We start from the raw sequence: 27,148 nt of genomic DNA, 5'->3' as shown, positions 1-27,148 counted from the left end.
CGGGGACACTTTGCAGAGCAATGCACATTATGCAGCATTGAAAATTGGGGTCATTTTGTCTCCGGTTTTTGACGTACGAATTCAAACTAGCTGAATTTCATGCAACCGAGAACTTTTGCGCAAAAACGGGCATGTCACATAACGAAAACCATCCCTGCAAATATGACCCGCGACATTTCCCCTAGTGTGTGTCGGCTACACTAGCTTATGGCCGCGAAGATAGCTTCCATCTTTGAAGTAAAATGTTCCGAAGTTGCACAATGCTTTCTATGGTGACAAGCACAGCCAGACACTGGCTTCATTAAACTGTTTACTGTTTCTTCAAGATCCAACGCCTTGTCCAATCATGTACCATTTCAGTTTTATCCTGCGAGCGAAATTAAAGGTCAAAAATGATTCCTACTCGTGTGACTCAATTGTTGAAAAGGACTCTAAAACTCAGCGACTTCGGCGACAGCAACGGGGCGAGGGGTGGTAGGAGGGGGGAGTTTAGCTCAAGAGCAACTCGCTTGCACGGGAAAGAAGCTCGTCACAACTTCTGTCGTACGTGGGATCTGGCTTAACTGGAACTCTACGTCAGCATGGAGCAAATCAGAACTTAGACCAGCATAGATTTATTCTTACTCACAACATAACCAGGAATATAACCGATGTTCAAGCACACGTTAAGGTTGTTATATACTAGGTACATCAGTTCTTTGTTTGAGTCGGAACTCTTTCTATAAATGTACAACAAGTATTACAACAAAAGAAACTACTTAACTTTCAAAGCTCACGTGGAGAGATAAACTGTTAAACTTAACATTTAGCAGTACCAGTAAATTAACTCCCCTTGAAAGGAAAACTCAACATTAAGTATTTATGAACGTAAGGAAATACCGACACTGTTTGAACAAAAGTTACGCTAACTCTGTAGGTATGGAATAAAATATATGCGGAGTCTCTTTGAATCCTAAAGTAGCCAACCAATTAAGGGTGCATTCAATTGACCCTATTCCGGAATAGGAATACATACAACGATGACACGAAATCCCTCATAAGAGGTTTGAGGAGTTACTTCAGTACGAGGCCACTCTTAAAGTATCACGTGTCAGCGAAAGTTTGCAGAAATGGCTTCCCAAATTACTAAAAAAGATAAATCTAACAGTTATTGCACTTATTCTTATTCCGGAATAAGCTGAATCGAACGCGACCCAAATGCTCTTTTCAAAAATAGCGAGCTATTGAAAAGGTGATACACAAAGTTTAACTGTCCACGTATGCAAGGTCTGGTTTGAAAGCCCCTGTGGAATACACTTGTCGGTTTACAGCTCACATACTGACGCTTTAACAGATGACAAGAACTCTTACAAACGGCCAATGTTGGAAAAACCTTCCTAACATACGCTCTTCCTTAAATCTCGATAGACGTACGTCGTCGTCGTGCAAAATAAGTAATACTTAAGTTCAGAGTTGCACAAAGACGAACGGTGGAATAGCAAATCCCTAAACATAATCAGTAATTAGGGCTAAATATCGATAACCGATTAGATGTGCAATAATAGCCTGTGAATAAATGCGGTTAAAATAATCCAAGAACCGTCGAATTGAAAGACTTGTGGATAAATGCGAGTAAATACGAATGGCTTAATACTTAAAATGGCTAAATATGTTCTTTGTTTGGTTCTTGTTCTTGCTTGGTTTTTTTTTTATCAACGCGTGTAGAACGGTCCAAAAGTACAATTCGTTTTTCTGTAGCGAGAGCATCAAACCTATACAACTTCAACAAGCTATTAACTTTTCCTCCCATCATCCTCGTTTACGCTCTTGGGATCCCTCCTTGGGGTCCTCCCTCTATAGTTTTGATACTGTACTTGTTAAATGAAAACACTGATTTCGATTATTGGGAATCGAAATTCGACGATCAGCCAGAAAAAGCTGACTACAGCACTAACATACACGCAGTAACAGAGTAGCAAACGCAAAAATGATACATTTTCTCTGAGATCTAAAAAAATTGCACATACCCTCACAGTACACGTAATAATTTCCCAATATAATAGCTATGCTAAGGAGGCTGAGCGTTTACACCACAGATGAAAAATGGCACGGACCCGTGGAAAAGTGATGCGGTACCCATAATTTATGTAAAGAAATACCCGTGCTGTTTTGGGTCCACAGGCGCCTATGGACCCAAGGTAGCAAGGGTATTTCTTTACAAAAAGTATGGGTAACGTACCACTTTTTTACGGATCCGTACCGTTTCTCATTGTGTCGGGTAAACGACCCTTAAACCTTGTACTTTAGCCTCATTGTTCAAAAATAACGAACGGTTCAGCCCTGGGTACGCCCGCCGCGGGTCTTTTACGAATGCACCTGTTAATGCATACAAGGATGACCACCAGTGCGACAAAGCCACAAATTCCACCAACAGATACTTTTACTACGACAAGTAGCGTTGAATGTTCTCCTGTCAAAGCAAAAGAAACACAGATATATCAGCGTGCAAGAAATCAAAAGTCTGCAGACCTGTGTTGGAAATGACAGAAAATGTATTTAGTAGCTATCAATGTAAAATATGTAAAACATGTTTAAAAACGTCGTTATAGAGTTGTTTTAGTGCCAGAGTCTCTTTAAGATGCGCAAAAAGGAGATTCAACTTAAAATTCTCGAGAAAAGTAAACAACGAATGAAGTAAGAGAGGAAATCGCTTAAGGGAGCCGGATGACGAGATGGAAATGTTTGTTAATGTAATTAGACTGCCATTTTTTCTATCGGCGAAGCGTCTCCTTTCGCTCGTCACGGGTTTTTGCTCAAAGAATGCCTGCGACAGGCTTACCCTACTGGTGAGATCAAAATAAGAATTTCCCTGAAGTAAGCCTTTATGCTAGTGTTGTTTCGTTTTCCGCTAAATTCCACGTAAGGCCGGAAGTTCCCATTCAAATGACAATTAGCCAAGATGAAGTAAATCGAGGGACTGGTTATAACAAATCTTCCCTGATCTTCAAATTTCAAGTGATAACAGTGGTGCTGCAAATATGTTGGAAGGGTCGCGATCGTGCACTATCATTGAGCACGACCATGGCCTAAAATGCTTACATGACTGTCATATATAGCAAAGACGTTTGTCTGCCTTTACAACAAAGGCGGACTTTTATTTACTATAGCCAACACACTGCCTAAAAAGTTTGGAATTTTTTCCATTCGGTCTCAACTCACTCTTTCTCCATATAATTTGATTTTTTTGTGAGTACATACCTTGAGATGAAACTTTCTCACAACAGACCCCAGAAAATCCTTTCGCGCAGAGACAGCTACCTCCGCTTAAACTTCCCCCATTCAGACAGGTAAAGTCAGCTAAGCATGTTCTTGACTTTCGTAATATGGATGTGCACGTTCCCCCACACTTTTCTTCGACGAGCTTGTTGCGGGTGATGAACTGAACGCCACTGGAAACGTCACAGGTTTTCAAGGTACAAGCACTCCACTCAGACCACGAGCCTAGCCGGCAGTCGACTGATGATCCCTCAGCGAAACACGTTCTTGTTTTTCTAAACGAATACGTGCACCTTCCTCCACACTTTTCCATCATTATCTTGTGGCGAGTGCTGGACTCAATGCCCTTACATGCATATGGCGTTGATGTTTTCGCACAAACGCCCCACTCCGACCACGAACTTAGCTGGCAGTCAACTGAAGCGTGCGAGTAACAACTTTGTGTTTTGCGAAATGTAGACGTACAAGTTCCTCCACACTGTTCTATGATTATCCTGTGACGGCTGCTAGACTGAGTGCCACGCTCACCACACGATGTTGCGGTACAAGGGCTCCACTCTGACCACGAACTAAGCTGGCAGTTAACTACAGCGCGCGAGTAACAACTTTGTGTTTTGCGAAATGTAGACGTACACGTTCCTCCACACTGTTCTGTGATTATCCTGTGACGGCTGCTAGACTGAGTGCCAAGCGTGCCACACGATGATGCGGTACAAGGGCTCCATTCCGACCACGAACTAAGCTGGCAGTTGACTGGGGTGCTTGAGTAGCACTGCCGTGTTTCATCTAACGATGGGCAAGCTGTTCCACCACAAGACGGTTGGGATGATATCGTTCTTGAACGGCGTTCTTGTCCGAGCTGTCCACACGAGTTCGCGCTGCACGAGCTCCAAGACGACCAGGAACTAACTACACAAGCATTTGGCGTACATCGGCGCCGGCGGCGACGTCTTCGCCAAGCGCCAGTATGTTGAAAAACGATGAACGAAACGAACAAAACAAATACTGTGATTCTAGCTGAAAGCATTTTGTTGCTCTCTATTTGAATGCGTTCGTTTTTTAAACTGTTCTGGCTATAAATTAATATGGGCTGTTTGCATAAAAAGGGTGGGTCAATTGTTCCACACATAATGATTGACGTGGTTGATAACCAATCACCGGCTTCACTCTTAGCCCTTCCCTGTGGCATGACCAGTATATGGGTCGCCATTTCGGCGGAAATTATTGTTTCGTTGCATTGTTAATGGGCACTAGTGCGCTGTTATTAGTATGTGCTAGTGCGTGCTATTTTCGCGGAAATGGTACCCCATACATCACAAGCATATATGAAATAGTTGAACCGTCACTAAGTGTAATTGCGCAAACCTGCCTTGCTAATGAGCCCCAAAAAGAGCAAGACAGCTGTTCATGGCTGCTTTGTAGTCACGAGCGCTTATCATGTCAGGCTGATAGTGCTATAGAAGTTAGCGGTACGAGAACATTTTTGCCAGTGTGAGAAAGATATAGATGTAAAAATCACAGCTGTATGCGGTTTGCGCTTAGCATAAGAAAAGCAGAAAAAGAAGCGGAACAAAAGATGCTTCGGAGAGAAAAAACACAGAGTAATGTTCGTTGATTAAATTATAGGCCGCATGCAAAAATTCAGGCACTTTTGATGGAAACGAAAAATCTGACTGAAATTTGAAATACGACATCTTTCACGGTTTTCTTAGAACTAGAACAAAAACAAGAACAAAGGGGCATAATCTCTATTTTATTGCGTTCCACCAAATACCCAAAGGTCAAGGCCTTCATGTTTGAATGAATCGCTCATTGAAAAACATAAAAATAATGCAAAACTTATGAATTTCTCAATTCTTTACATTAAGGCATAGCTTTCAATTAACTGCCGGAATATGATAGAGAAGTTTATTCCAGTTTCCTTTTCAACTGTATGTACCCGTGTGATTCATTAGACAGCCGCCGTTACAAGCTTAAACAATAATGCCTCTACCAACCCCTCTTCCGTTTCTCTAGACTTCCATTCAAAACTACCAGTGAGGTATCAAACTGCGTAACTGCCACAATACCAACAGTACTAAGGTTTGCATTTTGCATTTTTCTGTCAGTTTCCAGATACTCCAATTCTTTTCAAGCACCTCAGCGCTCGAAATGTCAGCTTTAGTCTCTCAGTTTCAGTTCAGTTCAGATTCAGTTTATTTACACTTGGATATAGTATTTACATTGTATATAGGAACATAGGAATAAAATAACAAATAAAAGGTAAAAAGAAAGAAGTTAATGGCTTTGGTAGAAGTGTACGGTGGTCAGAGGAGCTTAGCTTTCGAGCTAACCGCCACTACATTATAAATAGAAATACCACGAATAATAGTGTGTGCTTGGTTCCATGGCAACTATGGATGATCATATGGAACTGTCCCTTTTATATTAAAATATACATAGTTATATTACCCTTGAGAGACGGTGGCTAATTTGCCTTATCGACTCAGTCGATAAAACCAAATATTTGTGAAAAGACAAACGTATGTCAGCAGCTCTGGCTCGCCATAATGTAGTGCCTCATCACTGTTTTACTACGATTAACTTTAAAAAACGTTCAAGCAAACTGGTAGATTGTTGCAGACCATTGTGAGCCTCAATTGAAATCTCTAAACCAGCATTGGGTTCAATTGTTTATAAATCCAGGACAAAATTTGTGAGCCTTAGAGGACACGACACATGTAAAAGGAAAGTTTCATAGTTTTGAGACAAATGGCAATTCTTGAATGATGACGTATACCAGGCACAAAGTGACTTTGTAGGATACCGACTATAGCTCATTAGGGGATTTATTTCGGCTAATTATACATTGTTGCTTTCAAACTACGCAAGAAACTCAGAACGAGCTTCAACCGGGCCAGAATTCCGCTTTTCCGTTTGTTAACGATAATATGATTCAAACAATTGCTCAATCAAATGCCGTCAGTTGTTAAATAGACACTCATCGCGAATGGATTTGGTACGATAATATCCACAAGTTATCCTTTGTTACATTTATGTACTGTTCGATGGCACCTAATCAGTTTTCCAATCGGCAAGTAACTGATAGTGGGTAATTTTAACCTTCATACAGTGTACACTTACGCTTAAATTTTAAAATTAAATTCTCGACAAGAGAAAATAACATTTGATTTTCATTTAGCCTAAAGTTAAAGGCTTAGTTAGAAAAAATTTTATCGTCCTATTAGAAAAGAAAAGCCCATTTGATTTATTTTTGTTCTCCAAAATGTTGCAATAAAATGGTTATGTAAAAAAATTCCACGTTTTACGTTTTCCGTTTTAGCCTCAATAACTGCACATGACATAAGCCTATAAGCACAGTCAGAGTCCACCGGTTAATTCAATCCCATACCTGCTTTAAAACACATTTGTCAGTACCTCTGCCTTCTTGGGATGCAAGAGAATCGGAGCCATGCCAGCGAAAGAATGTTCTCGTACCATTTAGGGTTTGTGTTAAAATGTGCAACAAAAAGACGAAGCCCGGCTTTTAAGTTCTCATATTCAGTGTATCAGGGATGGTAGACGGTAATGTTGTGACTACCAGTTGAGTCACTGGCGATCAGTAACCCAATGAATAAACTATTGTGCAAAATAAATTCATTCTTTGTTTTATTGAAATGGGGAAGTTTATCCTCTAGGAGCAATTTGAGCTTTTTCTGACCTAAGCGACTTAAGCCGGTTTAGGCGAAATAAGGTTCCAGAGTAGGCCTACTGAACATGTTTCTGATACGACATTTCTCTCGTGTGGAAGATATAAACCTTAAATGTGTGGAAACTACACCATGAAACGTTTTATTCAATTTATTCGGTAACGTTACTTTTATTTATTCGTTCAATTTCTCGGTTATAACAGTCCCATGATAATAAATCCTTGTTTTAATAATATAAGTCACAAGATAAAATGATTCGTTTACATGTGGTGATGATCATAATGATGACGTTGACGATGACGATGACGATAATGATGATGACAATGATGATGATGATGATGATGATGATGATAATGATGATAATGATGATGATGATGATGATGATGATGAATGATGTTGATAATTGTTATTGACTTTTTTTCAGATCAACGCATTTCTTAATCCCATGATGGTACGTACTAAGCACACCGCCTCTAGATCTCGAAAAAGGCGTCTTCCAGTTGACAAAGTTTCACACGACACGACCGAACCGGAAGTTAAACGCATTTATAACGAATGGGCGAGTGACTATGAACATGTATGTTCTGATATCGTCTATCGTCTTTTTGTAGTTAATGTTGCAGTGTTGTAAAAGATAAAGTTAGACATTGCAATTTAAGTAACTAAAGCAAAAAAATCTCTGATTAATAACTAGTTAGTTTAAATTTTTAATGGCCTGTGTTAATTACTTCAATGGCCAAACTCTCACAAATTGCCCCATAGCCCACTGGTATAACATCCGGACAGTAAATCGGGAGGTCATAGCCACAGGTTCTACTCCTGTTGAGACAACTTAGTGTACCCGTGTTACTGACGTATAAAATCATCTTTCTTTCCCAACGTCAAATTAGCTTCAAAAATACCGATCGCATTCTCCAACTATCGGCTGAAAAAGAGCCCCAAGAAAGTTTTTTGTTCAGCCAAATGAAAAGTAAAGGATTATTTTCCCTGTGTTTCTAATAACCTCCATCTTTTTCCGCTACGCGACCTTCGAAAACGAAAATCACTTGGCAAAGGTCTTCCGACAATCAAACTTGATCACACCTTGCAAGGAAAACGTTAACCGAGTCGTTGTCCGATAGCTTTGCCGGTATGCTACACGTCGAGGTCGGAGATTTTTGAAATTCAATTAACGACATTCCCACGACTTTAATAGAAGGTGAATGACATCTGTTTACCATTTTCCTTTTGACTCCTTAAGTAAGAAATGAAAATCGTTAATCATCCTTTTAGGATATCCACCTAGATGTTTACTGCCGTCCATTGGCTGAAAGTCTAGACGGTGCTATAAAACAAGTCTACAAAGGCAAAACAAAGGACGAGATCAAAATCACTGATGTAGGCGCAGGAACAGGGCTCATTGGAGAGGAACTTCTTAAACTCGGCTACACTGACCCACTTGCTCTGGATATTTCGCCAGAAATGTTGAATGAAGCGAAAAAGAAAAACGTGTACAAGAGCTTCATTTGCTCCTCCCTGAGCGACAAGTCAATCCCCGAGGATGACAAAGACAAATATGATGCACTTGTGTCCGGTGGTACATTGGAAAAAGGCCACCTTCGCCCACACGCTTTTGACAAAATGCTGGCAATGGTGAAGACTGGTAAGTGACCATTCTCACTTTCGCAAGTCTGAGTTTAATTAGTTAAGTCCATGTCGGTTTCGTAACAGACTTTTCCTAGTCCAAATTAGACTCCTAGATGGTTCCAAAAAAGCTTTCACCTTTGCCTGAGAAAGCTCGCTATATCATTCTCTGGTCTTTATTTGGCATGGAGATCTTATGTTTGGTAAACTGACGCCTGCAATCACAAGAAGCATCAGTGTCCGACGTCTTCCAATTTTCCAGTCAATATTTTGGTTGGTTCGTTGTTGTTGTTTTCGTTACAGTTGTGTAAAAACGCTCTTTTTTATGCATTATGCTTTAGCCAATTTACAGGTAATTTTATTTGAAAATATAGATCGTTAAACCTACCTAGACTGGGTTAGGGGGTGAATTAAGCCCGCAGGGACTTTGAACCGGAATAACGCGCTTTATATTTGAGCAAACTTCGTGACTTTTTGGCAACAAATTTACGTGGTCGGTTAGTGTTCATTGATCCTAAAGTTACCATGACAACCAATTCTTTACAGGCACATTTTTCGGAAAATGGAAAACCTTTTTTTGAAAGGAAGAAAAATGCTTTCTTTCTTTAACTTTTACGTTTTTAACTCATATTAGTGGTTCTTTGTTGATTTTGATTCTTTCTAGGTGGAGTCCTTTGTTTCACAATTCATGAACTGGATTTGGACGACTACCAAGCAAAGATGTTAGACCTTGAAAAAGCAAGAAGGTGGAAACTTATTTCTAAAGTCACAGTCCCAACTGTTCAAAGTGTGCAGGGGAATTTTCTAGTATTCACGTACGAAATTTGTGCAGAATAATAACTGAGCCGATCACAGATTTCAGCATCCAATGCTATCTGTTCTTTTACCAGTTAATCAATGTAAGGAGCTACAAATAACTTCCCTGACAGGTTAGGCCATAACAATTATGTCGATAGGTGTATTTGTTTCATCCAGTGGCACAGGTCTAGGAATGCTCAGTAAAAGAAAAATCGAGCTTCCCCAACAGGAGTCTGTCATTTATTCACCATGCTCCAGTTGTTCAAAGGCCGGATAACTTTATCCTGTGGATAAGTCACTATCCCACAGTTTCGATCTGCGCAAAGATTTCAGTATTTCCTCTTGTACAAGCCAATATGTACACTCTAACCACAGTTAAGTTAGGGAGTGTACGAAAACCTTGGACAACGTTTAACGTGAAGTATATTTTAGACCCTGAATGGTGCCTTATCCAGCGGATAAAGTTATCCGGCCTTTGAACAACTGGGGCCAGGCTTAAAACAATAACATCACAATTCTTTCACATATACCACACATAGACATTGTGTGACACATAGACAGGATGTTTGTCCCATGAACCTAGTCTAATGGCCTTAGCTTCCACGTGTCTCCTGTAGCTCAGTGGTAGAGCATCCGAACTAGTAATCGGAAGGTCTTAGGTTCGACTCCTGATAGGAGAACTCGGATTTTCTTTTTCCGAGTACTCATTAATTATCATTTATTCTCGTGCACTAGGCTTAAAGTATAATATCACATTTCTTTAACAACAATTATAACACACAGGACTTAAACAGGAAGTTCCGCTATAAAAGGGCAAGCCCCTCCTTCATTTCACACCTTTGCGGGTGTGAGATGCAAATTTAGATGCTGTTCAACTGTGGCAAGTTGTTGACTCAAGCGTCCTTTGAAAAATATGCCTCAAATTTTTATAATATCACCACACCAATAGAAAATATCAAGTTCTAATTTGTTTAACAAGGATTATTCTGAAAACTAAGCCAATTTTATCGGTAAAAGCCGATGAAAAAGAAACATGTTGTTTCTCAGTTGTTTACGCTCTGATGGTTGATTGGCAACTGAAGGTGAGAATGGCCAGGCCAGACCCCTTTTATACCGTAATTTCCTGTTTAGTGGACTGCTTAATCATACCGGCCCGTCTAGTGGCAGCAATGGACAGCGACAGCACTAGGCAGTGGGCAGCGCACGAAAGCCACTGCTTTTTCACCAATCTTTACTTCAGACACGAATTCGCAGTTTCCTTTAATTAAATCTTGTTCATGCTTACGGGAACTGAAAAAATGTAGCTGTTAGAATGCCAGGATGGAATGTTTTTATTAACTTGTTAATTTTTTTCCCGTGGGAGTGTTATTTCTCTTTTCCTCGTTCTATTATGATTTTCTTGTCAACTGTGTCGCACAATTGTAGAGGATTGATGCGCTGTCTTCACCCACAGTTTCCACAAGTCTTGAGCCAGTCTACCATGAACCAAAATTCAAATAGCTCCTTGAATATTTTGCAATACATGAACGATTTTTAGAGGTCTTCATTACAGCGTTATCAAGTCTAGATGCTCTTAGGCTAGAAGTTATAACTTCAGTAGTGCTATTTTTTCTCACTTCATGAAGTGGCGAGGGCCACGAAGAGACTCACATGTTTCAATCCGCAATTTATTCACTCAAATCAAGGGGTTTGGTAAAATACCAATTGCTGGATTTAGGTGGGTGAGTGATAAAATGAAAGCGTTGAAAATATTATATACCGCTGAATTTACATATAGTGCGAAAAATTGTTCAGGAAGGAATGAAGGGTGCAGGACACAATTAACACGGATAAAGATTCGGAAAATAAAAACTACATGGAAAAGTGTAAATTAACAAAAACCGCGACATCCTGGGGGGCTTCGCTGAATTTGCGGAAATTCAGCAATAAAAGCGAATCAATTAATCAGTCACTGAAAGTTCTTAGAACTAGCGTATTCAAACTGTCCAAGAGGTTTCTGAGAATAATTGTAGACGAATGTCAATGTTACTTATCTTCTTCTTCAAGCAATACAAGTTTTGAAATCGGCCTCACGAGCGTTGAATTCTTCGTTTTGACTTCTCCAACTCGGAGGCGTTGGTCGTGGCCAGGAAAGATCTTCATAACTCTGCCAAGGAGCCATCTTCCACGAGGGGAATTTTCATCCACAAGCATTACGAGATCATTGACCTTCAAGTTTCCTTTCTCGCGAACCCATTTTTGGCGTTGCTGTAAAGCTGGAACGTATTCTCTTAGCCACCATTTCCAGCAGCAGTCAGCAAGGAATTGGGCTCTCCTCCATTGTTTTCTTCTGTAAAGATCTTCGCGAACAAACAGACCTGGGGGCAGAGCGAGATTTTCCTGTTGCAGCAGAAGGTGGTTCGGAGTGAGTGGTTCCGGGTCGCTTGGATCATCGCTGCTGGGAGTAAGCGGACGACTGTTGAGAATGGTGACAACTTCTGCGAAGACCGTGCGTAAGGTTTCCAGTCCAACCAACGCATCTGGATTGCCAAGGATCGCCTTCATGGTCTTACGCACACTTCGAATTAACCGTTCCCAGACCCCATTCATATGGCTCGCGGCTGGAGGCTGAAATTTCCACTGGAACATTGGGCACAAGGAGCAATTAATCCCGTCCTTAATCAGTTGCTTGTTTAGATCATCCTGATTCCACTGACAAATAGAGTCGCGAATTTCCTTGTCCGCTCCGACGAAATTTGTTCCGTTATCACTCCAGATTTCTTTGGGACACCCACGATTCGAGATTAATCTGCGGAGGGCTTGATTAAAGGCATCGGACTCTAATGAACTCACGTCTTCTATATGCACGGCGCGACTGGTAAGGTAGGTAAAAAGGCAACCGCACACCTTTTCTGAACTCCGACCACGCTTCACATAGAATGGGCCAAAGAAGTCGACTCCTGTGTAGGTGAACGGCCGATCATAAGGAGTGAGACGTTCCTTTGGCAGGTCAGCCATCAACTGAGTCATGGGGACTTCATTTGGCTTGCGACAATCTTCGTAGAACATGGCGCACGAGTGACCTTGCTTGAATAATCCAGAAATGTTGTCGTATGAAGGAAAGTACGTGCTCTCGACCGGCGCGCCCTAGGATTTCGTGGTAGTAGCGCACGATCAAGGTAGAAACTGGATGATCTTTAGGAAGTATCATCGGATGGGCAGCTTCGAAGGCGATAGGAGCGTGACGAATTCTTCCTCCCACGCGCACGGTTCCTTCTACGAGTACAGGAAGAAGAGTTGCAAGCTTGCTTTGACATTTAACTGGACGACCTTCGACTAAGGAATCAATCTCTTCAGCAAAGGCTTGGCGTTGTACCAACTGTACAATTTTCTTGGAAGAGCACCGTATCTCTGAAAGGGATATTTACCTCTCTCAGTAGAAGTTCCTTTGTTCTGAACATGGTTAACGAAACGTAACAACCAGGTGACAAGAGTTAAGAGGCGAGGCCAAGATGAATAGCGACGCAGAAGCAGGTCCAGTGATGATCCACGGTCAATCACCATGACGGTTCTTTCAACTTGAACTTCACTGTCGTCATCTGGAATATTGCCAATCCTTCTAACTGGCCAATGTTCTTCGGGCTTCAGGAGGAAACTTGGGCCAGAGAGCCAGCGGCAATTTGGGTCAAGATCATTTAGCTTCATCCCTCCGGAACCATCGTCAGCTGGGTTCAGTGATGTTGGCACATGTCGCCATTGCTGAGGAGTCGAGGCTTCATGAATTTCGTTCACTCGATTAGCAACGAATGGCTTGAATCACCTCTTCTCGTTCGTAATGTACTGCAAGGTCGTCAAAGAATCTGTCCAGAACGTAACACCTTGAAGGGGTATGTCAAGCTCGTCGCGTATCAGTAGATGCAAGCGTGTAGCTACCACTGCTGACTGGAACTCTAAACGCGGTATGGACCACTGTTTCAGCGGGGAATTGCGGGTCTTTCCCATAACAAAGGCGCAATGGACCTTTCCCGTATCATCAACGAGCCTTAAGTAGCCAACTGCATGCAGCGTAACCTTTGTTGGATGCGTCAGAAAAATAGTGCATTTGGACATCGGTGATGACTCGGGTGCTAGAAAATGATTTGAAGCATCGCGGAATCTTGATGTTCGCAACAAGGGGCAGAGACTCTACCCATCCATTCCACTGTGTTAGTAAAGGCTCTGGAATAGGGTCATCCCACTGGACGTCCATTCTCCATAGTTCTTGAAGAATGACTTTGACTGGGAGGAGAAACGGGCCCAAAAAACCAAGTGGATCGAATAGGGAACTAACAGTCGAAAGAATGCCACGTTTAGTTGGAGGCTTGTTCGTGGGAACAACCTTGAATTGCAAGGTATCCGAAGCTGCATCCCAGTGTAATCCAAGTGCGCGGCTGATAGGAAGTTGGCTGAGGTCGAGATTGATAGAAGGATTCGCTCGTTCCTCTTGTGGGAGGGCCTTTAACACCTGCCTACTGTTGCTTGTGAACTTCGTTAGGTGGAAGCCACCCTCACTCAGTAGCCTGGTCAGCTGGTCTACAAGCCAAATCGCCTTCTTTGTGGTCAGCGCAGATTTCAGTACATCATCAACGTAGAAATTTCTGTGTACGGTCTTGATGACTTCAGGGCTATACCGGCCTTTATTATCGTCTGCCGTCTGTCGAAGTGCCTTGTTGGCACAGCAAGGGGATGAAGTTGCCCCAAACATGTGGACAAGCATCTGATATTCCTTAGGGGGGAGATTTGAAGAAGCATTCCACCACAAGAACCTTAGGGCGTCTGCGTCCTCTGGAAGAACTTTGACTTGATGGAACATTGCCTCTACGTCAGCTGTGAACGCAGTTTCTTCTTCTCGAAAGCGAATAAGCACGCCAACCAGATTATTTGTAAGATCTGGGCCATGATACAACCGATCGTTCAGGGAAGTGCCATCAAACTTAGCGGCAGCATCAAATACCACGCGTACTTTGTTGGGCTTGTTAACGTTCAGCACCGGGTGGTGTGGTAAGTACCAAGTGATCTTGGATCTCTTAGAGGCCTCTTCTTCGTTTAGCTGTCTTGCATATCCTTTAGTAACGTAGTCATCTATGACCGAACGGTACTTTTTCTCTAGGCCAGGATCCCGGTTAAATCTCCTTTTCAGAGCTTGAAGACGACCTTCTGCCAAGGCTCTGTTAAACGAAAGGTTGGGTACTTCCTGCCTCCAGAGAAGGCCCATCTGGTAATGGCCGTCAACCTTAGAGATTGTGTTCTCTATTATCTTCAGTGCCTTTCGATCCTCAACAGACATTGGCCCAAAGGCTTCTTTCACGGTGCCGTGGGACTCAATTCGCCAGATTTCTTCCAACTGTCGATTGAGAAAAACATCTTCAGAAGAAGCATGATGCAGGTTGAACTGACACCTACCGCCTACACTGCCGGAACCGCCAAGGATACTCCAGCCAAAGGACCGTATCGCGAAGGGCTCATTAGGTCTTCCTTTTCTAACTTCCAACGGAATAAAGGCTTCCTGGATGTTCGTTTCAATAAGGATAGAAACCTTCTTTCTTTCTACTTCGGGAAAAGGAACTTGACACAAATGTGACCATTGCTCCATCTTCTTGCGAGCTGTTACATGCTTAAGCGGGATGGTAAGGTCTCGTACAGCCCATGCATTGCGCACAGTAATCTGGTGTGAGTGCTGATCATCAACGGGCGCTATTTTGAAGTCAACCCTTACTCCATTCTTCTGTTTGTCTCTTTGGCTTACTATGGAAAGGAGGAGTTGTCCCACTTTGCCTTGAATACCAAGCTGATCGACGAGGGATGGGTCGATCATAGTGACGTCGGAGCCGGAGTCGATCAAGCCGTAAGTGGTTGTATATTGTCCATCGTTGGCGATGATCTTGAGGGGCATGATCTGCAGGTAAATCTCAGAGGATTCGGCTTGCAGTAGCGCACGTGCTCGAGGGAGCATCTTGGTCGCCTAACAGGTCAGAAGGCATGGTTGGGATGACTGTGACTTCAGTGTTGTTAGTGTGATGATCAGCGTTTTCTCGGGATGGGCCTGACAGGTGAAGCAAAGTGTGGTGAGACCTTCCACAACCAGGTACCCTACAACGCATCGGCGACTTGCATGAACTGGCCGTGTGTTCTGTAGAGTTGATGCAGTTGAAGCAAATCCGCTTTCTGTTGACTAAGGACCTCCTCTCCTCGACGGGCTTAGACTTGAATACCCCGCAGCGATAGAGTGGGTGGCACTGGACACACAAGGGGCAGTTGCTGGCTTTAGCATCTTTATTGATCGCAAGTCTGCTGGCCTCCCTGGAGGTACTTGTGGTAAGAGTCGTAAGGTGACGCAGATGAGGCTTGTCTCGATCTTCAATTCGCTTGTGTGGCTTCACCTCAGAAGAAGTTGTAAAAAACGGATGATTAGCCAAATCAGCTCGGTCATTCAGGAACTCAACAATGTCTTTGAATGTGGGGATAATTCTTCCTTGGCGTTGAAGCTTCTTCAAATGTTCTCGAAACTTGTCTTGGAGCCATTTGGGCAACCTTAGTATCACTTTCTCGAGATGGTCAGTGTTCATTTCTCCTAAACAGTTCATAGATCCGAGGGTATCACACATGACTTGTGCCATATCTGCATAGCGTTGGAGGCCTTCCTTGTCTTGAGATGCGATAGGGGGACCTTTAGTCAGAGTGTCGACGCAAGCTCTTACGATCTTAAATGGTTGACCAAAACGACTTTGCAGGACTTCTAACGCCTTGGTTAAACCTCCTGGCAAGGCCTCGTACCTTTGCACAGCTCTAAGAGCAGGGCCCTCGAGAAACTGCAACAGGCGAGCCATCTTAGTCTGTTCATCCAATGCCTTCGATTCTACCATCTGGTTAAAACATCTGTCTGAATAGTGGATATCTCTCAGGGGAGCCATCAAACTTAAGCACTTGTAGTGGAGGTAGACCTTGATCGGCACTAATTCTTTCTATTGTGGTAGCAATAGTTGCAAGGAAGCTTTTACCCATTGGCTGAAGAGAAGGTGGAAGATGTCCTGAAGTTGCGTGATAAGGCAGGCGAACTGGACCATAGGCTTAATCTGCATGTGTGAATATCGGACCTGCATTGTAGGGCGGTTGGGAAGAAAACAGGGAGACACCTGGGTACATGGCAGGAACACACGAGTTAGCGCGTGGAGACTCGGGAACATACGAGGACGGCAACGTTGAGGCAGACATAGCAGGAACCACAGAAGCACGCGTAGGCATCGGTGGGAAATCAGGAACATACGTGAGGTACGCAGGTAACGTGGAGACGCGCAAGGACACCAAAGGAACTGCAGAGGCTTGCAAGGAAGCACACGTAGGCATGGGTGGAAAATCTGTAGGACACGTAGAGTGCGCAGGTAACGCGGAGACGCGCGAGGACACCACGGGAACTGCAGAGGCTTGGAAGGAAGCACACGTAGGCATGGGTGGAACATCTGTAAGAGGCCTAGAGTACGCAGGTAACGAGGAGACACGCGAGGACACCACGGGAACTGCAGAGGCTTGCAAGAGAGGACACGTAGGCAAGGGTGGAAAATCTGTAAGACGCGTAGAGTACGCAGGTAACGAGGAGACGCGCGAGGACACCACGGGAACTGCAGGGGCTTGAAAGGACCAGGCAGAAAATTCAGGAAAACGTGAAGTGGGCGCAGGCAACGTTGATCCACGCGAGGACGTGTCGGGAAGAACAGAGACACGCGAAGACGTGACGTGGCCGGTCGAGACTCTCGTGGATGAGACGGAACACGTGGTTGGAGAAAATGGCTGCGTGGAGCAAACCTGCGCGATCGACCTTAATTGCGTGGAAACAGCTTGAGGGTAGACAACTTGCGGACCAGCGTCGGATACGCTTGTAAAGTTTTCGTCAATGTCAATATGTCTGTTAAAACTATGCCGCTCAGGTGTATTTTCCTCAAACTGCAGACAAGAAAACTCGCGCTCTGCTAACTTGAACTCCAAATCTGCCAACTCTGTCCTTTCCCGAGCTTCCTCTGCCTCTTTCTCGGCGTCGAGCTTCGCTAGTTCTAGTTGATGTTGAAATTCGAATTGCTTTTGTTTCATTTCAAGCTCCAATAACTTGACTTTCATTGCTATTGTCCTCGATCGTTTTTGCTCAGTATGTTTCTCGATTAGAGCCGCTTTTCCTGCCGCGATTTTGGCTTCGCGAAGTCTCGAGCTCGCTGCACTTAACTTGGAAATTCGACTGCTCTGCGATTTCACCGATCCTCGAGGCGATGAAGTGTTGACACGGGGTAATTCTTCTGACACTTGTTTATTAAAATACGAAGCAGCTTCGATCGCGAAATGATCGATCCTTTCATCATACAGACGTTTTCTGACCTCTTGAGCCTCGTAAACGCCCTGGATTTCGTGAAGTTCCACGCTGCTGTCACTGAGAAGAGCTTTGGCCCGCGCGACGTTGTCTCCATAATTCCTAAATGCATCAGACAAGGTGGCTTGCAGATTCCGCACTTGCACCAAGTTAGAAAAGTCCGCGAGTAAATCATCAATTCGAGCACACACTTTAGACATTGTGGCGACATAGCCTCCTGCAGACCGTTTTAGACTGTTCAGCTTTTCGCGTAAAACTCCTTCTTGGTCCTGCAGCGAATTAGGCATTCTACTCCTGGAACTCGCTCGGATGGAACTTGCATCATCAGCTTCGATACCGTCCATAATCTTCAATTGGTATTTTACGATGAAGTGGCGAGGGCCACGAAGAGACTCACATGTTTCAATCCGCAATTTATTCACTCAAATCAAGGGGTTTGGTAAAATACCAATTGCTGGATTTAGGTGGGTGAGTGATAAAATGAAAGCGTTGAAAATATTATATACCACTGAATTTACATATAGTGCGAAAAATTGTTCAGGAAGGAATGAAGGGTGCAGGACACAATTAACACGGATAAAGATTCGGAAAATAAAAACTACATGGAAAAGTGTAAATTAACAAAAACCGCAACACTTCAAATGTTGCAAATTAGGGCTGACATTTGCGGTTAACCTGGAAAAAAAAGAGCTGGAAGCTAATAAACTTGTTTATTTTTTTCCCGTAGGAGTGTTATTTTTCTTTTCCTTGTTCTATTATGATTATCTTTTCGATTGTGTCGCACAATTGTAGAGTACTGATGCGCGGTATTTACCCACAGTTTCCACAAGTCTTGTGCCAGTCTACCATGAACCAAAATTCAAACAGCCTCTTAAATATTTTGCAATACATGAACGACTCTTAGATGCTTCGAGATGCTTTTATGCTAGAAGTTATAGCTTCAATAATACTTTCTTTCCTCACCTCACTTCAAATGTTGCTAATTACAGCTGACATTTGCGGTTAAACTGGATAAAAAAAGAGCTGGAAGATAACAAAAAGTTTTCAGATGCACTAGTCCTGGCCATTAGAAAAGGGAACCCTCACATGTTTATATCAAACTTCCAAAAATGAACTGCACAGTAGAACATTAACAGAGTCTATTTCATAACAATGACCCACGGCAGCAGAAACTGCTAAGGCTGAGCTTATTTGTTTTCTGTCCTTCCAGACTATAGCTTGCGCTGAATGGTTTAAACACTCCCTGCAGGTACTCCGGAATTTGTTTGTTTATAGTTTTGAACATCAATTTCGCCTTAAGATTTTTCTTCTTGTATCTTGATCAAGGTTGTTCCATCCTAGACTAGTCATTTTCCGTTGACAACACACTCTTTTTTCTAAAGACGTTTGTTTTCTACTCAAGTACTGAAATATTCCAAGTTAGGAGACCAATTAACACACCTTATCACAAAAAGGTTTTCATGGAGATTAGCCCTGATGGTGGTTCACAGTTTTGAACATCAATTTCGCCCTAAGATTTCTCTTCTTGTATCTTGATCAGTCAAGGTTATCCCATCCTAGCTAGACTAGTCATTTTCCGTTGATAACACACTCTTTTTTCTAAAAAGTTTGTTTTCTACGCAAGTACTGAAATATTCAGAGTTAGGAGACCAATTAATACACCTTATCACAAAAAGGTTTTCATGGAGATTAGACCTAGTGGTGTCGCAACCGATATGACATACCAGCCGTGCACATGTTTTCTAAAGCGGCACCGTCACAGTGATTTTGCCGTATTTTGGTCAAAACTACTCAACTGAACTTTTTGCTAACACGAAATTTCTCTTGGAACCCTGGGAAGAAAATATAAAGGGATTTCTGCAAGGAAGAACTAACTATAATGAATTTTTAGCGACTTCTCTAAAAGACACAAGAAGAACTTGAAAACATTGGCCAATTTTTTCAAGTTACAATCCATTTCCATCCTAGTCATCCGCAGACAAACGAAACTAAAACTAGTTTCTGTGCATTATTAGGGTTATTCTTAACAAAACTGAACCATTATAATTAACGATTCCGCGATTCATATGCCTTGGATTTTGACCACTCAAAGTCACACTAAACCTAGGTGACGCTGCGCCTTTAAGACCAGCACAATCTAGGGGACATTTTGTGGGGACATGTTGCAGGGACAAGCCCCATAGTATCTATCTTTGGTGCACGTGTTGCAGAGACAGTACGCAAGCTGGTGCACATAAGGTGCACACGAAACGGATTGAGGCCTAAAAATCCCAGAAATTACTGTTAACTTTTAACGCAGAAAATTCAGGTGATTCCCATAAGGCCACTTGACTTCGCTCTCGACAGAGCTCTCTTTACGTATCAGTGTTGAACTTCGAAGGCTATGCCATCTTTATTTAACGTCATCTAGAGTGTGTGGTGCTTTGCCCTTTTCTAAATTTGCCAGAAAAGTGGTCAGGGCCTTCTTTCGGATGTTTTTTTTTCCATAATCCGTTTGATCCTTGTAGAATTCAGTCAGCTTTTTTGTGGTGGCTACAATCCACGAAGTTTCCTCAGTAACTTCGTCCTCCGAGGCCGCCATCATGATTGACTGCTACTGAAGGGTCATGGGATAGCCAATGGCGCGTTTTTATTGGTTCATCTCTATTTTGTAGCGGGGACACTTTGCAGAGCAGTGCATACTATGCAGCATTGAAAATTGGGGTCATTTTGTCTCCGGTTTTTGACGCACGAATTCAAACTAGCTGAATTTCATGCAACATGTTACGGGGACAAAATTTTTCCCCGAAAACGAGAACTTTTGCGCAAAAACGGGCATGTCACATGAGGAAAACCGTCCCTGCAAAATGACCCGCGACATTTCCCCTAGTGTGTGCCGTCCACACTAGCTTATGACTGCAAAGATAGCTACCATCTTTGATGTAACTGAAAAAAGAAAAATGTCCCGAGGTTGCACAATGCTTTCTATGGTGGCAAGCACAGCCAGACATGGGCTTCATTAAACTGTGTACTGTTCCTTCCAGATCCTACGGCTTGTCCAATCATGTACCATTTCAGTTTTATCCTGCGAGCGAAATTAAGGTTACCGTGTACCTTCAGGGGTGGCTTCAGTTAAACGGATATAGCGCCTCTCAGTTACATCACAGATACCCAAATCCCTATATCAAATTAAAGCTTATAAAATGTTTCATTGCTTTTCCAAGAAAATAAATTCCCAGGTTTCCCGTAAAGTCGGAACTTGAAGGTCCAGGTCATCGTTCAAGAGTTCCAATTCAATGCGATTTTTATATTTTGGAAGTTTGTTTTTTTTCTCCAGGTCAGTATCCCAAAAGCTTAAAAAATGTGTCGGGGTTTTCCTTAATTCGATTTCGTTCAAAAGTTACAAAACATTTTCAAAACTGCGAGAAAACCATGCGGAGTGAACGCACGGAAATGGCTTTCAAGGAAAGAATTTTTAGAATTATCGAATTCCCCGACACACTTTTGTTGGTTATATATTTTTCTAGCATCTGGCCAAATTTTACTGAAATCGACCAAATCGTTGTTGAGTTGTAACTCTTGAAAGTGTTCCCTGCAAGCGAAAATGAAAATTTGAGAAAACAGCGCTTGAAAAAAAATTCTCGCTACACAAACAAGTACCGCCCCGTAACGCCTTTATGGAAAATTAGCCAATAATTTTGCAAGCTACTTTTTCTTCCGGTCACCTCCTGTGAAAATTTTCTCGCAGTTTTGCACGTACTCGCGTTCCAGAGTAATCAACTCCTTCACCATTTTGTTGGATATCTGCGGTGTTTGTTGTACGCGCACGTCGATTTTGTAATCTGCAATGATTATGGGAAAAACAAAATGGGGACTGAAGCCGACCTCATCAAGCAAAGCTATTGGGCCGAAGCAGAAGCGGCTGAGGAGGGTAAAATTATCAGCGCTACGGAATTATCGGAGAACCCCCGTAACCGCATGTATTGTCTCAGTCAAAACGAAAATTGAAAACATTGTTGAGAATAGCGAAGTTTCGAAATTGCTTATCGAAAGTTCGGGTGAAAATTCGCTCTCAAGTTAAATGAACGTCCCAAATTGTTAATGCTGCAAATAGGAAACAACAAGTATCCGGCCGTTTGACGCTTGAAAGAAAACGTTTAAACGGAACCGTTTAAAAAAGCTGACTCCGTTTAACGCTTTGGAAATTACCGTAATACAGTAAGTCTTTGTGAAAACGCTACAAGCAAAAGCGGAGGGCTTTCCCTTTACTAGTTATCTTATAGCGACGGGCGACGTGAGAAAAGATCAAGACATAGGACATGATTCTTAGCGTTATTTTTCAATTGCTTTTTTGTTTTGTTTCCGCTTGCCGAGACTTGTAAGTTTTACGCACCCGAACACAAGTGATCTGATAACGTTCAGCCGCAAATAAAAAAAGGAAGCTCACGAAGCGCGATTCACGGACTCGCGAATTGAAACATTAACAAGCGCATCTCCAAATATTCTCTTCGCTGGAAGATTTTAAGACCTTTACCTACTTGAAAGTGTAGCTTAAAGCTTTTGTCTTCTTTTATGTCAGTGTCGTGCTCGAACAAACGCAAGTTCTTCCACTAAATACAGGATATTCGAAGTGCGAGATCGTGAGGGGTTCAAGACTATAGGAAGACCGTTCGCGCAAATATCGCAACGGGTGGTTACACCGGCAGCAATATGCTGTCAATCAAAGTAAAATTTAACTTCCGGTGGAAATCGCTTACGTCCCAATTTCTCGGCAAATACTCACTCTTTTTCTAAAATTCGTTTTTCGTTTGTAAGAACTTACTGGGAAGTTTATTTTAATCTAAAAAAATGAAAATCCAAAAATTTTCTCTCTGAAAGTACACGGTAACTTTAAAGGTAAAAAAAAAATTCCTACTCGTGTGACTCAATTATTGAAAAGGACTCTAAAACTCGGCGACTTCGGCGACAGCAACGGGGGGGGGGGGGGGGGGGGAGGTGGTAAGAGGGGGGAGATTAGTTCAAGAGCAACTCGCTTGCGCAGGGAAGAAGCTCGTCACATCCTCTGTGGTACGCGGATCTGGCTAACTGGAATTCTACGTCAGCATGGAGCAAATCAGAACTTAGACCAGCATAGATTTATTCTTACTCACAACATAACCAGGAATATAATCGATGTTCAAGCACACGTTAAGGTTGTTATATACTAGGTACATCAGTTCTTTCTTTGAGTCGGAACTCTTTCTATAAATGTACAACAAGTGTTACAACAAAAGAAACTACTTAACATTCAAAGCTCACGTGCAGAGATAAACTGTTAAACTTAACATTTAGCAGTACGAGTAAATTAACTCCCCTTGAAAGGAAAACTCAACGTTACGTATTTATGAACGGAATGAAATACCGACACTGTTTGGACAAAAGTTACTTTAACTCTGTAGGTATGGAATAAAATATATGCGGAGTCTCTTTCAATCCTAAAGTAGTTAACCAATTAACGGTGCGTTCAATTGACCCTATTCAGGAATAGGAATACATACAACGATGACACGAAATCCCTCTTAAGAGGTTTGAGGAGTTACTGGAGTACGAGGCCACTCTTAAAGTATCATGTATCAGCGAAAGTTTGCAGAAATGGCTTCCCAAATTACTAAAAAAAGATAAATCTAACAGCTATTGCACTTATTCTTGTTCTGGAATAAGGTCAATCGAACGCGACCCAAATGTCGTCGTCGTGCAAAATATAAAGTAATGGAGTGTTTTCACATGTCGTCACAACGGCCATGTTGGTGTCCCAAAACAAAGAAATGGCGGCCATGTTGGTGTCCCAAACTAAAATTCTGGGAATTGAACTCTATTTTTATGCAAATACTTTCTTTTGTTTCAGTAAACCAATATGGCCAGTAGTCACGTGAATGAAAACGCTCTATACTTAAGTTCAGAGTTGCACAAAGACGAACGGTGGAATAGCAAATCCCAAAACATAATCAGTAATTAGGGCTAAATATCGATAACCGATTAGATGTGCAATAATAGCCCGTGAATAAATGCGGTTAAATGCAAGAACCGTCGAACGATTTGTGGATAAATGCGAGTAAATACGAATGACTTAATACTAAACATGGCCAAACATGTTTTTTTTTATCAATGCGTTAAGAACGGTCCAAGAGAGCCTCAAACCTATACAACTTCAACAAGCTATTGACTTTTCCTCCCAACATCCTCGTTTACGCTCTTGGGATCCCTCCTTGGGGTCCTCCCTCTATAGTTTTGATACTTTACTTGTTAAACGAAAACACCGATTTCGGTTATTGGGAATTGAAATTCGACGATCGCCCAGAAAAAGCTGACTATAAACAATCTACAGCAGTAATATACACGTAGTAACAGAGTAGCAAACGCAAAAATGATACATTTTCTCTGAGATCTAAAAAAAATACACACACCCTTACAGTACACGTTATAATTTCCCAACATAGTAGCTAGGCTAGGGAGGCTGAGCGTTTACAAGAGAGAGAAAAAATGGCACGGAACCGTGGAAAAGTGATGCGGCACTCATAATTTATGTAAAGAAATACCCGTGCTGTTTTGAGTCCATAGGCGCCCCTAGACACATTAACACTACAGCAAAAATTGGTCCGGACCCGATAATTTTTGTAAACAAACAGTCGACTTTTCACAGGGCCATAGGTGCCTATGGACCCGCCAAAAGGTCAATGTTTCTTTCCATAATGTATGGGCCGAACCAATTTTTTGATGGGCCTCGACCAATTCTTCCTGTAGTGTAAATGCACCTTATGGATCCAAAACAGCACGGGTATTTCTTTACAAAAATTATGGGTACCGTACCACTTTTTAACGGGTCCGTACCATTTCTCTTCCTGTCGTGTAAACGACTCTTAAACCTTGTACTTTAGTCTAGTGATTCATAAGTGACAACGTACGGCTTAGGCCTGGGTGCGCCCAGCGCGGGTCTTTTACGAATGCACCTCATATAAATGCATACAAGGATGACCACCACTGCGACAAAGCCAAAAATTCCACCAAAAATTCCACCAACAGATACTTTCACTACTAGCGTTGAATGTTCTCCTGTCAAAGCAAAAGAAACCCAGATATATCAGCGTGCACGAAATCAAAAGTCTGCAGTCCTGTGTTGGAAATGACAAAAAATGTATTTAGTAGGAAATATTTCAGCAATCTTGTCCCCCTGCAGCTATCAATGTGAAATATGTAAAATATGTTCGAAAACGTCGTTATAGAGTTGTTTTAGTGCCAGAGTCTCTTTAAGATGCGTAAAAAGTAGATTCAACTTAAAATTCTCGAGAAAAGTAAACAACGAATGAAGCAAGAGAGGAAATCGCTTAAGGGGGCCGGATGACGAGATGGAAATGTTTGAATTTCAATGTAATTAGACTGCTATGTTTTCTATCGGCGAAGCGTCTCCTTTGCCTCGTCACGGGTTTTTGCACAAAGAATGCCTGCGACAGGCTTACCCTACTGGTATGATCAAAATAAGAATTTCCCTGAAGTAAACCTTTATGCTAGTGTTGTTTCGTTTTCCGCTAAATTCCACGTAAGGCCGGAAGTTTTCATTTAAATGACAATTAGCCAAGATGAAGTAAATCAAGGGACTGGTTATTACAAATCTTCACTGATCTTCAAATTTCAAGTGATAACAGTGGTGCTGCAAATATGTTGGAATTAAGGGTCGCGATCGTGCACTATCATAGAGCACGACCGTGGCCTTAAATGCTTACATAACTGTCATATATAGCAAAGAAGTTTGTCTGCCTATACAACCAAGGCGGACTTTTATTTACTATAGCCAACACACTGCCTAAAAAGTTTGGAATTTTTTCCATTCGGTCTCAACTCACTCTATCTCCACATAATTTGATTTTTTGTGAGTACATACCTTGAGATGAAACTTTCTCACAACAGGCCCCAGAAAATCCTTTCGCGCAGAGACAGCTACCTCCGCTTAAACTTCCCCCATTCAGACAGGTAAAGTCAGCTAAGCATGTTCTTGACTTTCGTAATATGGATGTGCACGTTCCCCCACACTTTTCTTCGACGAGCTTCTTGCGGGTGATGAACTGAACGCCACTGGACACGTCACAGGTTTTCAAGGTACAAGCACTCCACTCAGACCACGAGCCTAGCTGGCAGTCGACTGATGATCCCTCAGCGAAACACGTTCTTGTTTTTCTAAACGAATACGTGCACCTTCCTCCACACTTTTCCATCATTATCTTGTGGCGAGTGCTGGACTCAATGCCCTTACATGCATATGGCGTTGATGTTTTCGCACAAACGCCCCACTCCGACCACGAACTTAGCTGGCAGTCAACTGAAGCGTGCGAGTAACAACTTTGTGTTTTGCGAAATGTAGACGTACAAGTTCCTCCACACTGTTCTATGATTATCCTGTGACGGCTGCTAGACTGAGTGCCACGCTCACCACACGATGTTGCGGTACAAGGGCTCCACTCTGACCACGAACTAAGCTGGCAGTTAACTACAGCGCGCGAGTAACAACTTTGTGTTTTGCGAAATGTAGACGTACACGTTCCTCCACACTGCTCTGTGATTATCCTGTGACGGCTGCTAGACTGAGTGCCAAGCGCGCCACACGATGATGCGGTACAAGGGCTCCATTCCGACCACGAACTAAGCTGGCAGTTGACTGGGGTGCTTGAGTAGCACTGCCGTGTTTCATCTAACGATGGGCAAGCTGTTCCACCACAAGACGGTTGGGATGATATCGTTCTTGAACGGCGTTCTTGTCCGAGCTGTCCACACGAGTTCGCGCTGCACGAGCTCCAAGACGACCAGGAACTAACTACACAAGCATTTGGCGTACATCGGCGCCGGCGGCGACGTCTTCGCCAAGCGCCAGTATGTTGAAAAACGATGAACGAAACGAACAAAACGAATACTGTGATTCTAGCTGAAAGCATTTTGTTGCTCTCTATTTGAATGCGTTCGTTTTTTAAACTGTTCTGGCTATAAATTAATATGGGCTGTTTGCATAAAAAGGGTGGGTCAATTGTTCCACACATAATGATTGACTTGGTTGATAACCAATCACCGGCTTCACTCTTAGCCCTTCCTTGTGGCATGACCAGTATATGGGTCGCCATTTCGGCGGAAATTATTGTTTCGTTGCATTGTTAATGGGCACTAGTGCGCTGTTATTAGTATGTGCTAGTGCGTGCTATTTTCGCGGAAATGGTACCCCATAGATCAGAAGCATATATGAAATAGTTGAACCGTCACTAAGTGTAATTGCGCAAACCTGCCTTGCTAATGAGCCCCAAAAAGAGCAAGACAGCTGTTCATGGCTGCTTTGTAGTCACGAGCGCTTATCATGTCAGGCTGATAGTGCTATAGAAGTTAGCGGTACGAGAACATTTTTGCCAGTGTGAGAAAG

At 42.6% G+C, this 27,148-nt stretch overlaps 7 protein-coding genes and 1 non-coding gene across 10 annotated transcripts in view; 3 read left to right on the top strand and 5 right to left on the bottom strand.

The window, feature by feature from the left end:
- The window catches only part of LOC146459521 (uncharacterized), a 181,777-nt gene that overhangs the window by 116,074 nt on the left and 38,555 nt on the right, over positions 1-27,148 (top strand). The window lies entirely within an intron of this gene.
- On the bottom strand, positions 599-4,282 carry LOC146459531 (spondin-1-like). Its single transcript, XM_085089435.1, has 2 exons — positions 3,238-4,282; positions 599-2,449 (listed from the first exon to the last, which is right to left on the bottom strand). Exons 1-2 carry the CDS (start codon positions 4,280-4,282, stop codon positions 2,289-2,291), a joined length of 1,206 nt encoding a protein of 401 aa, XP_084945561.1. The 3' UTR covers positions 599-2,288.
- On the bottom strand, positions 599-27,123 carry LOC146459525 (spondin-1-like). Of its 3 annotated transcripts, none has more exons than XR_014857895.1 (3): positions 25,631-27,123; positions 22,952-24,804; positions 599-713 (listed from the first exon to the last, which is right to left on the bottom strand). XR_014857895.1 is itself a non-coding variant. In XM_085089432.1 (2 exons), exons 1-2 carry the CDS (start codon positions 26,856-26,858, stop codon positions 24,626-24,628), a joined length of 1,407 nt encoding a protein of 468 aa, XP_084945558.1. In that variant the 5' UTR covers positions 26,859-27,123; the 3' UTR covers positions 22,845-24,625. The 3 variants fall into 3 exon arrangements, 1 of the variants encoding a protein (XP_084945558.1); XR_014857894.1 differs by having other exon boundaries at positions 599-1,929; positions 24,071-24,804; XM_085089432.1 differs by lacking the exon at positions 599-713 and having other exon boundaries at positions 22,845-24,804.
- On the top strand, positions 7,393-9,853 carry LOC146459530 (methyltransferase-like protein 27). Its single transcript, XM_085089535.1, has 3 exons — positions 7,393-7,521; positions 8,217-8,586; positions 9,232-9,853. Exons 1-3 carry the CDS (start codon positions 7,393-7,395, stop codon positions 9,402-9,404), a joined length of 672 nt encoding a protein of 223 aa, XP_084945661.1. The 3' UTR covers positions 9,405-9,853.
- On the top strand, positions 9,973-10,045 carry Trnat-agu (transfer RNA threonine (anticodon AGU)). Its single transcript has one exon. It is a non-coding gene; the product is annotated as a tRNA-Thr (tRNA).
- LOC146459528 (uncharacterized) lies at positions 11,391-12,413 on the bottom strand. The gene has a single exon (XM_085089534.1). The coding sequence runs from the start codon at positions 12,411-12,413 to the stop codon at positions 11,391-11,393; it is 1,023 nt and encodes a 340-aa protein (XP_084945660.1).
- Positions 13,378-15,276, bottom strand: LOC146459527 (uncharacterized). The gene has a single exon (XM_085089533.1). It carries the CDS (start codon positions 15,274-15,276, stop codon positions 13,378-13,380), a length of 1,899 nt encoding a protein of 632 aa, XP_084945659.1.
- LOC146459526 (uncharacterized) lies at positions 15,293-16,294 on the bottom strand. Its single transcript, XM_085089532.1, has one exon. It carries the CDS (start codon positions 16,292-16,294, stop codon positions 15,293-15,295), a length of 1,002 nt encoding a protein of 333 aa, XP_084945658.1.

The sequence above is a fragment of the Pavona decussata genome, unplaced genomic scaffold (genome assembly GCF_977016875.1).
Source record: "Pavona decussata unplaced genomic scaffold, jaPavDecu1.1 SCAFFOLD_219, whole genome shotgun sequence".
NCBI lineage: Eukaryota > Metazoa > Cnidaria > Anthozoa > Scleractinia > Agariciidae > Pavona > Pavona decussata.
Note: the sequence above shows the minus strand (reverse complement) of the source record. Positions and strands in the feature narration are given on the sequence as shown.

What these genes read in the sequence shown, in the direction of transcription:
- LOC146459527 (XM_085089533.1), bottom strand. Translation starts at nt 15,276, where the DNA reads ATGCCCCTCAAGATCATCGCCAACGATGGACAATATACAACCACTTAC.
- LOC146459528 (XM_085089534.1), bottom strand. Translation starts at nt 12,413, where the DNA reads ATGTTCTACGAAGATTGTCGCAAGCCAAATGAAGTCCCCATGACTCAG.
- LOC146459526 (XM_085089532.1), bottom strand. Translation starts at nt 16,294, where the DNA reads ATGGCTCCCCTGAGAGATATCCACTATTCAGACAGATGTTTTAACCAG.
- LOC146459525 (XM_085089432.1), bottom strand. Translation starts at nt 26,858, where the DNA reads ATGGCGACCCATATACTGGTCATGCCACAAGGAAGGGCTAAGAGTGAA. An exon ending in TGAGAAAGTTTCATCTCAAG is followed by an intron (nt 24,805 to 25,630) that starts GTATGTACTCAC and finishes TTGCTTTGACAG; the next exon opens with GAGAACATTCAACGCTAGTA.
- LOC146459530 (XM_085089535.1), top strand. Translation starts at nt 7,393, where the DNA reads ATGGTACGTACTAAGCACACCGCCTCTAGATCTCGAAAAAGGCGTCTT. An exon ending in GGGCGAGTGACTATGAACAT is followed by an intron (nt 7,522 to 8,216) that starts GTATGTTCTGAT and finishes TCATCCTTTTAG; the next exon opens with GATATCCACCTAGATGTTTA. An exon ending in GCTGGCAATGGTGAAGACTG is followed by an intron (nt 8,587 to 9,231) that starts GTAAGTGACCAT and finishes GATTCTTTCTAG; the next exon opens with GTGGAGTCCTTTGTTTCACA.
- LOC146459531 (XM_085089435.1), bottom strand. Translation starts at nt 4,282, where the DNA reads ATGCTTTCAGCTAGAATCACAGTATTTGTTTTGTTCGTTTCGTTCATC. An exon ending in TGAGAAAGTTTCATCTCAAG is followed by an intron (nt 2,450 to 3,237) that starts GTATGTACTCAC and finishes TTGCTTTGACAG; the next exon opens with GAGAACATTCAACGCTACTT.